The sequence below is a fragment of the Aythya fuligula genome, chromosome Z, assembly GCF_009819795.1.
Source record: "Aythya fuligula isolate bAytFul2 chromosome Z, bAytFul2.pri, whole genome shotgun sequence".
Lineage (NCBI taxonomy): Eukaryota > Metazoa > Chordata > Aves > Anseriformes > Anatidae > Aythya > Aythya fuligula.
In genome coordinates, this window is record NC_045593.1 from 36,754,727 (window position 1) to 36,767,018 (window position 12,292).

Sequence of the window (12,292 nt, forward strand, 5' to 3'; positions counted from 1 at the left end):
TTTCTTTGTCCATTCAGTCCAGTGACATCTCCTTCTCTTCTTTCCTGCATTGATCGTTTCAGGAAAGGCATCTTTGGGCTTGAGGAGAGTCCTATTACTCAGTGGAACAAAACCGCATATTCATGAATGTTGATCTTACAGATTGGCAAGTCAGGTTTCTTGTATATTCTTTCCAAGCCATTTATATGTATTTCCAACAATCTCATTTTTAAAATGCTTTATTTTGGATATATTACAGATTACAAGTGATCAGTTCATTGCCCATCTTTCTCACATGCTGAGCTTTTTCTTTCTTTGTCTTCTGGTATCTGCAACCTTGTTGATTTCTTCTTCAAGAACAGCTGTTTTTTAATATTTTCCATATGGTATAAACCTAGGCCTATGAAAAGGTGTTGGCTTACAAGACAGAGTCAAGCATGGAGTGCACCAGTGTGAACAGAGCCAGGGAGCTTTGGACATAACACAGCTCTGGTCTGGGTAGCAGGGTTTTAACTTATACTCTCCCCCTGCTTCTTCAGAGAAGAAGTGCGTGAGAGTACTTCATAAACTGGTAGGCACGGTATATTTGACAAATTAGTGGTTCCTGTGTTTTTACATTATTTTTGTGTAGGTTTACGGCACGGGATATTATCCTGCTCTACTGTAGTTTCCAAAATATGTGTTCCACCCTGCAGTCCTCATTCATGAGGACCATCTGCCATAACAACAAGTGCAATTTGTGCATTTTCTGTCGTATGCCTCAAACATTCCTGTATTACCTCCTAACTACATTTCCACCTTTACACTATATACCCTGCTTCACAACTGTTTACTATCTTAATTTTTGAAAGGGGTTACAGAAGACCTAGTTTCAATGTATTACACGTAAAGCACTGAACAACATCCTTGTAAGAACTTGATAGTTTGAACATTGGCCCAAGTCTAAGTTTGAGCCCAAAACAACTCATTTCTTTATCATGCCTCATCTGGTCTGTGCACCTATATCAAACACAGCCATTGCTATCATTTATCTCAGTGTCTCAATTATCACACAACATAAAATTCTTCTGTGAGATATATTTCTGTAGTCAGTATGCCTGATAATCTCTCAAAACAGTTCTCTGCCAAACAAATTCACTTACCTGAAGTTGCCATTCATGTTGCCCCAGATGCATTCTGCATCTGCTGTAGTCCCTCAACAGACCCACTGGATAACTTCCGGCTGTTCACAATGTTGGCATAAAAACACAAACCCTCTTTTCTGACCTGATCTAATGGTTGATGAACTCTGCCTTCAGTTCAAGGAGCAGCAAGAGTTATTTACTGTAAGGAGCTATATATTGCTTGAAATACGTCAGCAACCAAAATTGCCGTTTGTAGAGTTGTTGCATATTCCATTTACCCTCTGTTCTTCTTTGACCTCTCAGGTTCCTCCTGTATTTTCCTCCATTTGGCTCTGTTATATAAATATTGGCTCTCTGCCACTTTCAGCTATAATGAGCTGCAATATTCATTGATACCAAGAAGCCTAGAGAGTGAATGCAGGCCACTTCTGTCATCTCCCAGAGCACTCTCATTGAGCCTTTGATCTGCTTGCATGTGTTGGCTGCATAGGTTTCTTTTTAAATGTATTGCCTTCACTTGCAAGGAAGATGTTTTTAGAAGAAATGATCCTTACTCTTTCTTGTGCACAGCAACCCCATGAAACTTACCCTGCCTGTTGCACAGAGCAGTTCTGCTCCCTTGTCACATTAGAAATACTTAAAATCAGGCTGTAGAATTTTGTCAGACTAGCACTGGACAACAAGCATGACTTATTTTTCTGTTGCTACTCTTAATTAAAAATAACTTTGCCTTTAAAGTTTTATTTCTTAATAAAGTATCGACCTTTTCAAGTATTAGTTACATCTCACCTTTCCTCTGAGATGTGTGCATACTTTTCTAATGTTATTTCTAATCTCTAACACAGACTGAGTCATGGAAGTAGGGAGATTACTTCCTAGATACACAACTCAGTGTTTTACCTTCCATTCTTAACTCTCACACTTCACTTCAAAGGAGTCTGATTTTACAGTGAATAAGTTAACAGCTGAATGGAAAATTTGTTGTATTTAAATTGTTATCTTTTATACCCTTTTCTTTGAAACTAGTTTAATTATAAAACCAGGAACTGACCTTTGAGTCCTCATCTTAGTCCTGAAGCCTCACAGGAAACACTGCTTCCCATCCAGGATTAACGCTAATTCTCTCTGCTGCCCAAAGTTGAAGATCACCTTCTGAATGGTATTTAAGACCTGACACTGAAGATACTTACTCAACCCAAGAAAAATCTGCTAAAGAACTCTCATGAAAGCTTTTATCACTAATAAAATAGGAGGATGTGCCACAAACACAGCTCCAGATCAATAACAGAAAAGAAATGGAGAAATATGTGCTCTCATTAGACTTCTTCTCACTATGCAGCATCCAATGCAAGATGCACAGACTGAGGACAGAAGGCAGCCAATATTAATGTGGTATGGGATTTAGTCCATTGCATGTGCATATACACAGCTGCCACCACTCCCTTGTGCACTGAGTAATGTTTCTATGCAGGCAGGTGTCAGATGTTAAGTAAGACGCTTCCAGGCGAACCTCTCTCCACACTGATGAATGTTTATTTTAGGAAAAAAAAAAAAAAAAGAAAAAAAAAAAAAGAAAAAGAAAGAAAAGAAAAAGAAAAAGTTCTTTTGTTTCACTTTCATATGGTTTAACCACATAAAAATGACAACAATTTCACTTTTTTAGCTAGTTTGTGAGGTCTTTGTGTAGAAGGGTATTTACTTCTCCTGTGCAGTGTTCAATTTTCTTGGCAGCTCTTAAAGGGATTCTGTCAGGATGAACATTGTGTATCTCTAGAAAATGTCCTTCACTTATAACACCTAACAGCTTAGAATGCTTTGTTTCTACCATATATGCCATGCATATAGGGACTGATCCAAAGCCATTCTCTCCATAGGGATGATTTGGTTCAAGATTATATATATATATTTTTAGTTCTGCATACATCATTTACTTTTTCCAGGCTGACTAAGGGGGTGCGAGAGTGTTTCGTTCTGAGAGGTAATGGCTCCACAGGGGCAGCTTCTCTGACTCTAGCAGCCTCTCCTGACATGAGTAGCTGGTTAATAACTGGTGTCATTTTCTGGTCTAGCCAGCTAGCAGAATTATTACGTGGGGTCCAGTTTGTTTAGAAAAGAGAAGGAAGTTTCAAAACTGAGGCAAGAGTACATTATTGTCGCTGTTGTTATTTGCAACATACATGTACTAATGCCCGAAGGCTCCTGTCTAGCTGGGAGTCCCATTGTGCTAGGCAGTAGATAAAGACAGAGGAAGAGATCATCCCTGTTGCAGAACTACAGCCTAAGCAGACAGCACAGATGAAACCCAAGAGAAAAGTATTGTTATGACTTTGCAAATGTGAATTTGGGAAATGTGGGAGAAGAGCATGAAGTCCAGTACTTGAGTTTTCTCATTGTACTCAAAGGGGCTATTCGCAGACTCAGCAGTGCTGGTCTCAGTCACCACTGGAGCCCAGTGAGGAGCCAGGAGAAGGGTTCTGTTCACACAGTCCCTCGGTTCTTCACCCTAACTGCTTAGCCACTATATAGCATTGCTACTTTTTGTCTTGTCACGAGAAAAAGGGAAAGCTCATTTATAAATAAAAATAACCAGATAGAACTATTTAGAAGCTCATACTCACGTTAAGTGTTAGAGGCTTTTTTGGTTTCACTTTAAAGAGCTTAATGTTGGGTTCAAGTGTCCAGGCTGATGAATATGTGAGCCCTCACAAAACTTGAAACTCCTTGATGTATAACGTGATAAACTTGAATCTATCATCTGCAGGCAAGATTTCTGTTAAGTATGTCAAAAGAATTCTCTTTATAAGGAAATGGCATGATTAGCTATTTTTTAAAAGCACCTCTAATATTTATTAGAGCACCTCTATCTGGACAAGGGCATTGAGTGCACCCTCAGTAAGTTTGCAGATGACACCAAGCTATGCGCATGTGTCGATCTGCTTGAGGGTAGGAAAGCTCTGCAGGAGGATCTGGATAGGCTGCACCGATGGGCTGAGGTCAACTGCATGAAGTTCAACAAGGCCAAGTGCCGGGTCCTGCACCTGGGGCGCAATAACCCCAAGCAGAGCTATAGGCTGGGAGAGGAATGGTTGGAGAGCTGCCACACAGAGAAGGACCTGGGAGTGATGGTGGATAGTCGGCTGAATATGAGCCAGCAGTGTGCTCAGGTGGCCAAGAAGGCCAACGGCATCCTGGCTTGTATCAGAAACAGTGTGACCAGCAGGGCTAGGGAGGTGATCGTCCCCCTGTACTCAGCTCTGGTGAGGCCGCACCTCGAGTACTGTGTTCAGTTTTGGGCCCCTCGCTACAAGAAGGACATGGAGGTGCTTGAGCGGGTGCAGAGAAGGGCGACGAAGCTGGTGAGGGGCCTGGAGAACAAGTCCTATGAGGAGCGGCTGAGGGAGCTGGGCTTGTTCAGCCTGGAGAAGAGGAGGCTCAGGGGCAACCTTATTGCTCTCTATAGGTACCTTAAAGGAGGCTGTAGTGAGGTGGGGGTTGGTCTATTCTCCCACGTGCCTGGTGACAGGACGAGGGGGAATGGGCTTAAGTTGCGCCAGGGGAGTTTTAGGTTGGATGTTAGGAAGAACTTCTTCACTGAAAGGGTTGTTAGGCATTGGAACAGGCTGCCCAGGGAAGTGGTGGAGTCACCATCCCTGGAAGTCTTTAAAAGACGTTTAGATGTAGAGCTTAGGGATATGGTTTAGTGGGGACTGCTAGCGTTAGGTCAGAGGTTGGACTCGATGATCTTGAGGTCTCTTCCAACCTAGAAATTCTGTGGTTCTGTGATTTTTACTCTAATGGTGGAGTAATTTTGTTGTGATATAAATATAGATTTTCAGATCATTGACCCCTTTTTTGGCAAACTGGAGCTTCACAATTGTTCTCTTTCTTTAATTTAAAGGATCTGCAAATGCTCACATTTTAAAAGATACTGAGCATGATGAATTGTGAAAAGTGCATGTTTACCTGAAACAGCACATGCATAAGCACTGCCCAGTGAAGCCTGACTTACTCAATAAGTATGTTCCAGAAAATTACAGTTACTCATTTACCTATAAAAATTACATTGATGTCAATCAATAAAAATCAATGAAAATCAGTGTTTCATAATATATTACAGATTATAATTATAATTCATAATATGAATTAACTGTTATATTTCCTAGATGGGTGTTATCTTTTCCTAAAATCTGACTATTATTGATTCAGTTTTGTTAGTTTATAGTTGCTGGAGGTGCAAGAAATTTAGTGCTCAGGTTGGACTGGCTTTTCACAGTCTTCTGTTGAGTTTTAGATCACACACAACATTGTGTATAAAAATTAATAAATAAAGGAAAACCACTGCTTTGAGCAGCCAAATCAGGTTCACTAGTTCATTCAGACAAATGTGTGTGTCCAAATCACCAATTATAAAATAAAATAAAATAAAATAAAATAAAATAAAATAAAATAAAATAAAATAAAATAAAATAAAATAAAAAAAATACTGAGGCATCGCACCAGTCTGCTAGAAGCAGGAGACTGTTCATCTGGAAAGTGCCATGTTTCTATGATCAGTTTAGTGTTTTGAATTTATGATGATACCTGAAATAATCTGAGTTTTAAGACCATCCTCTGCTCATTACACCTTCCTTTCACCTTTTGAATTCTGTCTTTTTTGTTTTGTTTTGTTTTCATGAAATACAGCAATTGACATTTTTAAAGACTAGGTTGTGCTTAAATAACTGCTATTTAGGTATTTAGGAGATGGAAACAGACAAGTGATGAACTGATAGACCTAGAGCTAGGACAAGCCAGGGGCTTAGGGGACGAGATATGCCAAAGTTCTGCTGTGGAAAAGGCTAAAAAGCTACTGCTTCTCTGTTGCTACATATTCATATAGGTTTGGGCACTAGTGATGGAGAAAGAAGGAGGGATCAAAAGAATATTCCAGAAAAAAAACCATGCAATCTCTTCAATGGGCTTTGGTAAGGAATACAGGAAGTACCAAACCAATGACTTCATCTGGGCTATAAACTAGTAAGAATGCAAATTTTTCCTGAAGTCTACACCATAACAACAACCACAGTCAGCATACAAAGTTGCCAAACCCAATTGTGTGAGTTTTCCTTAGCTTGATCCTGTAACTACCTTTTTAAGTGTAAGATTATCCTACTTGAATGTTAATTCTGACATTATCAGTTACATGCAGAATATCATGATGTTCTTTTCCTTTTTTTTTTTTTCCTTTTTTTTTTTTGGTTGGAAAAGTCAGTTCAGTGTGGCCAAATCATCAAAAATAAAAATAAATAAATAAATAAAAAGACAGAGGAATGTGTACATAAAGACCATATGAAATAAGAGACAAATTATTTGAGCTCACATCTCATAACACTCTATAGTAAGGATAAAATTGTATTATTGAAGTGAGACAGTATTAAAAGAAAAAAATACTATCTCCAACAGAAGAAAGATAGTTTATAAACTACTTGTAGTAGTACTCTCCTACCTATTTTACAAAGTGGTGCAATCACCTATAGCTATTATAAAATAATCCTATAGTCCTGTGATTCTATTCAATAAGATTATTACTGATCTCTCTCTATTTTTGTAGGACTGTGAAATTCTGCCAATCCATATCATCTGTTATTTTGGTTACTTGCATATCCCTACTCTACTTTGTATATCCCTACTCTATTCTACATTCTTTGCTTTGTGTCTATGAAAGCCCAAAAAGTCAATGAAAACGCAAGGGTAAGAGGGAATTTGACTTCATATTTCCTGAGCACCTCTGAGAACTCTCCTGTTTAGAGCAGCTGGAAGGAATTGTGAATAAAATTATATTATGGGTAGGGCAACAGATGCAACCTGCAACAGAAAATTCAAACATTAGGAAAAAAAATCCTTTCTCTTTATTGAAATTCAACATTTCTTTCTGGAAGAAGAAACAGTCACCCTCTTCTGCAGAAGCCAAGATCTCCAAAGAGTTTATGTGGCCTGCTGGCCACTGAGATGTGAACTGCCAAAAGAAACATTGTGCTCTTATACCAATAACAAACAATGAGTTGCTGGAGGCAACAGCTATTACCATCACTTGAATAAAAGCAACTTTTGGCAACTAACCATGTATGAAAATAGATTCTGAAATAAGAAAATGCCTTCTTTTCAGCACCTACTCAAATATCTCAGTTTAGATTGTGCCAAAAACTGAAGGGTAGCTGATATCCACATTAATTCTGACTGACAATTTTATGGGAAAATCTGGGAAGACCTATCCCCCCAAATCATTCATATGGAGAACATACTCCAGATTAGTTTAACTGGCTGCCAGATGTCACTCTTCTTCTACTGCTAAATAGCTCCCAGTATCAGACTTAAGTGGCCTTCAGTGTATTACAGCCTGGAAAGTGGCCATAGCAATTTCTTCCTCACTATGCAGGGTGTATTAATTTTTAGAAAGGGTTAAACACATTTTTCTGGTTGTTAATGGCAGAATAGTGCTGTGGCATTTAGGAAAGAGAAGGTGGATTTCACTACTGTCGTGGTTTAACCCGGCCGGCAGCTAAACACCACACAGCCGTTCGCTCACCCTCCCCCTCCCTCTCTGGAATGGGGGAGAGAAATGGAAAGTGAAGCCCGTGAGTTGAGATAAAGACAGTTTAATAAGACAGGAAAATAACAACAACAACAACAACAACAACAACAACAACAACAACAACAACAATAATAATAATAATAATACAATGGTGATAATAGTACTACTACTAATAATATGTACAAACAAGTGATGCACAATGCAATTGCTCACCACCCGCTGACCGATGCCCAGCCTAACCCCGAGCAGTCCGGCCCCCTCCCCCAGCTAGCCACCCCTATATATTGTTTAGCATGATGTCAGATGGTATGGAATACCCCTTTGGCTAGTTTGGGTCACCTGTCCTGGGTCTGTCCCCTCCCAGCTCTTACTGCACCCCCAGCCTGCCTGTTGGCAGGACAGAGCAAAAGGCTGAGATATCCTTGGCTTGGTATAAGCATTGCTCCGCAACAATTAAAACATCGGGGTGTTATCAGCACTCTTCTCATCCTAAGCCAAAACACAGCATTCCACCAGCTACTAGGAAGAAAATTCTGTTCTAACTGAAACCAGGACAACTACCAAGGCTATTGTCTAAAAGTAAACTAGAGTGCCATTAATATTGCATACAGTGGTGCTCAGGGCACATCCTGTCCTACTATAAAATCAGAAAAAGTAATCAGAAGATGGAGCTCAGAAGGGGAACAGAGTGGCTTTTTGCCTTTGCATTATCATCTACTGAGGAAAATGTATTTCTTACCTACAATCTTTTAAATTTGTTTATGAAAGTTATTGAGAGAGAAGGAACAAATACACAGAACAACTTTATAAAATAAAAAGAGAAGTTAGAATAATTCTGTGAGAGTCCGTGATGTGTTTTTTTTCCATAAAATGTTTACTAACATGGTGCATTTTAAACATGCTGAGCCGTTTCCATTGACTGCTGATCCTAAAACATCCGAGTTTTTCCCCATAGCTCCTTCATAAATTCTGCTTCTTGTTGCTGACATGTTTCATAACTTTCCTTCATTGTCTGCCTCAGTCCTGTTGGAGCCAGAGGGTGTCTTTCATCATAATCACTCCTTTTAGTTTCTGCCTGGCTTTGCTTTCTACAAGGGCAGGTTGTCTGAGCTTTCCTTGTCCTGAATGTTTAATTTACTCCCCTGACAATTGGTTTCAGTAACATCATGCAGGCAAGAAAGCTATTCTTCAGGATTAGAAAAAGTGTCAGTATCTGGCTTTTGTACTTTCATTTTGGATGTAGGAGTATGCCCACATCAGTCTAGTGTTTTGTCTGAAGTGGATGGGAAGACTATTCTCTTATATTCTCACTCTAGATACAAGACTTCTTTGTATATGTGTTTCTGTATATCTCTGAATTGATTTCTAGTAGAGTGCAAGAGTGAGACTTGACATTTTAAGCAATTTTCAACATATTGCTGACAGAATTAGAGGGTGTTCTCAGTATGCCAAACAACAGAAATCTGGTTTTCTTGTGATGGACACTGAAACTAGCCATGAGAAATCCTTTTGATTAAAAAAAAAAAAAAAATTAAAAAAATCCAAAAAGAAATCCTTTTGATTCAAAAAAAGGTGCTTGAGCGGGTCCAGAGAAGGGCAACGAAGCTGGTGAGGGGTCTGGAGAACAAGTCCTACGAGGAGTGGCTGAGGGAGCTGGGATTGTTCAGCCTGGAGAAGAGGAGGCTCAGGGGCGACCTTATTGCTCTCTACAGGTACCTCAAAGGAGGCTGTAGCGAGGTGGGGGTTGGTCTGTTCTCCCACGTGCCTGGTGACAGGACAAGGGGGAATGGGCTTAAGTTGCGCCAGGGGAGTTTTAGGTTGGATGTTAGGAAGAACTTCTTTACCAAAAGGGTTGTTAGGCATTGGAACAGGCTGCCCAGGGAAGTGGTGGAGTCAGCATCCCTGGATGTCTTTAAAAGACGTTTAGATGTAGAGCTTAGGGATATGGTTTAGTGGAGGACTGTTGGTGTTAGGTCAGAGGTTGGACTCGATGATCTTGAGGTCTCTTCCAACCTAGAAATTCTGTGATTCTGTGATTCTGTGAAAATTTATACAGCTAGCACAGAGAAAGGTTGGGTCAGTAGCAGTTGTTTACCCAGAAGATAAAGAGGGTCTTTCTGTTCTCCTGTTGCATCTTTCAAGGCCATAGCACTCCCTATTCAACAACAAGGAAAAGCCTGTCAGGATCCAGCTCCCCTGGATCTTCTGGAAGAAATTCCTACTCAGGAATTCAGTAATATATTCCTCTGATTAATATTGTTACTAGCTTTTTTCTTTTGCTTAAAGACAGAAAATAACCAGCTAATGAAGTCCTTTCAGTCTTCAACAGCCAGGCTCCTGCCCATCAAAAACTTTTAATGTAGAACACAAAACTTATTCTTGTGATATTGCAGATGTTCAAGAGACCTGAAGCCCAAGAGCTTCTAACAATAACCAAAAATGCAGAGGAACCTCATCATGCAGCTACAAGAAGGGTCACTTTTGTCAGAGAAGGAGAAATCGCTTTCATTTACTGCTTCTTCACTCCATCATTCTGAAAAGAGGAGAATTAAGGTTACTTCATTTTGTGCTTAAGGTTTTCTCTCCTGACCCCTTCACAGATGGGAAATTGGGAAATGGAGCACCTGCAGTCTTACTTGTGGGGTCGGATTGCAGACACGAGATGTCTTCTGTTCTCACCTATTATCAAGAGAAACTAATGAGACCGTGATCTTGGCAGATGAATTGTGCCATAAGCCTAAACCATCCCTCGTGCAAGCCTGTAATCGCTTTGACTGCCCACCCTCCTGGTATCCTACAGAATGGCAAGAGGTAAGAATGTATGAGTTAATCTCATTTTATGATCATTAAAGTAGTCATTACGTGCATGATCAGTGGATTGTTTTGTGTTAGCCTATTAGGAGGATTCATTAATCATTCTAATGAGCTATTAAAAATGAAAATGTGGCTTTTTGTTCCTTAGTGAGAACTGAATCAGGATTTTCAGAGGCAAATAATGAGCAGTGCTATTTCTAATGCAAGATTTATGAAAACTCTTAATGGCTGACCATAGGTTCCAAACAGAAAGATCTGGAATGTAATCATCAGCTGAAGTCACTGGATTTCAGTTAGCAGTGAATTTCTAGGTTTCTAGGAATACAGAGCTACAACTATCAGGGAGGAGAAGATCTCTGGAGCATGATGAGTATTCCTTCTATTCTCAAATACGAATTTAGTTTAGGGCAAGAAACACTCCTCATCCTTCAAAGTCACAAATAAGTGTGAGGTACTTCATGAAATGCATGCCTTTTTACACGAATATTGAAAATCCCACAATGGATCTGTACAAGGCTTTCTGTGTTTGGTAGGCTACCTGAAATAAGGTTATTTGCTTAAATCTGGTTGCAAATGCAAACACATGATTCAAAAGACTTAACGGTGTTTATGTTGGATATGATACTGCAGAAGGAAGAAATTATACTGTTGCGCTGTTGAAAGGAATGGGAAAATTCACTGTACAGTGGAGGTACAAGCAAAATGTCTATTTGAACCTTCAGTTCTGTTGGATGTAAGGATTCATTCCATGTTACCAGAAAACCAAGAGCAGTTGGCACTGTGCTTACATATAACTCCCAGTCTCCCTTTATAAAATCTGCCTTTGACTTAACAGCCAAGAAGATGTTAATGTACTTACTTAATGAAGCTGCTAAGTCTGTGAAGCTGTACTTCATGGGAGACCTCTGGATTTGGGCAGCCTTCTCAGTAACCAAAATTTATGCCAGCCTGATATTCTGTCAAAACTAGATAACTAGCCTGTGACATTAATCCTTTGTTTAAAACAATTAAGTTGTATTTCATGTTTTAACATTAATTTGTCTACTGATACTCACATACATGTATTTGCTTAGTTGTACCTTTCAATATTGCTAGGCTGTATCCACTCATTAATTCTGTATTTGTAAATAGATTTTTACTAACACATAATATAATAAAGTTAGCATATGTTCAAAGGTGTGCCTGTGCTAGTTAAAAAGCCCATAATTGGCCATAGTCCTTACAGAACGCAATTTTCTGCAACTTTATTTGAACAGTCAGAAGAGACATTCATTATACGATGCTGAATGTCCTCCTCAACAGTGTAATCATACACATTTTTACCTGTCTAAAGTAGTGTTTTAGGCATTTTTTATATCTGCACAGAGGCTCTCAATCTTGTTGAAAGGTGAAACACATCTTAGGAAGGATGGTGCTCAATTAAGTGTTAAGGCTTTAACAAGCATATTGATCAGGAATTAAATAAGACTGTCCGGGTTGCACCTCTTGTGTTAACTGCTGCCTTCTCTGGACTAGGTGGAGACAAAGAATTTTTGCTGCATTTCACTGCTGTGGCTTAACTAGGGTCCTCTGCACTTTTCAGGAAGGACAGCTGTATATTCAGCTACTCGTTATGTGGCCACTGAATAGTTCTTGTGATTCCCTTTTACCAGGAGAAAATTGCGTAAACAATGCACTTCTCTACACGTAGTTATCTGCCTCTGTTGAGAACAGTGTAGTGCAAGAAAAAATAGACTAATCCACTAAAATGAACTTCCATCCTCTCATTTTTTAAAGACGTCTGTCTTCCTTCTTTGCACCACCA

At 39.5% G+C, this 12,292-nt stretch overlaps 1 protein-coding gene across 3 annotated transcripts in view; it reads left to right on the plus strand.

Annotated features, from left to right (window-relative positions):
- ADAMTSL1 (ADAMTS like 1) overlaps positions 1–12,292 on the plus strand; it is a 194,545-nt gene that overhangs the window by 126,613 nt on the left and 55,640 nt on the right. For all 3 annotated transcript variants that reach the window (XM_032206478.1, XM_032206480.1, XM_032206481.1), the window contains one exon: positions 10,275–10,485. In XM_032206478.1, coding sequence (XP_032062369.1) covers positions 10,275–10,485 — 211 coding nt within the window. The remainder of the gene's footprint in view (positions 1–10,274; positions 10,486–12,292) is intronic.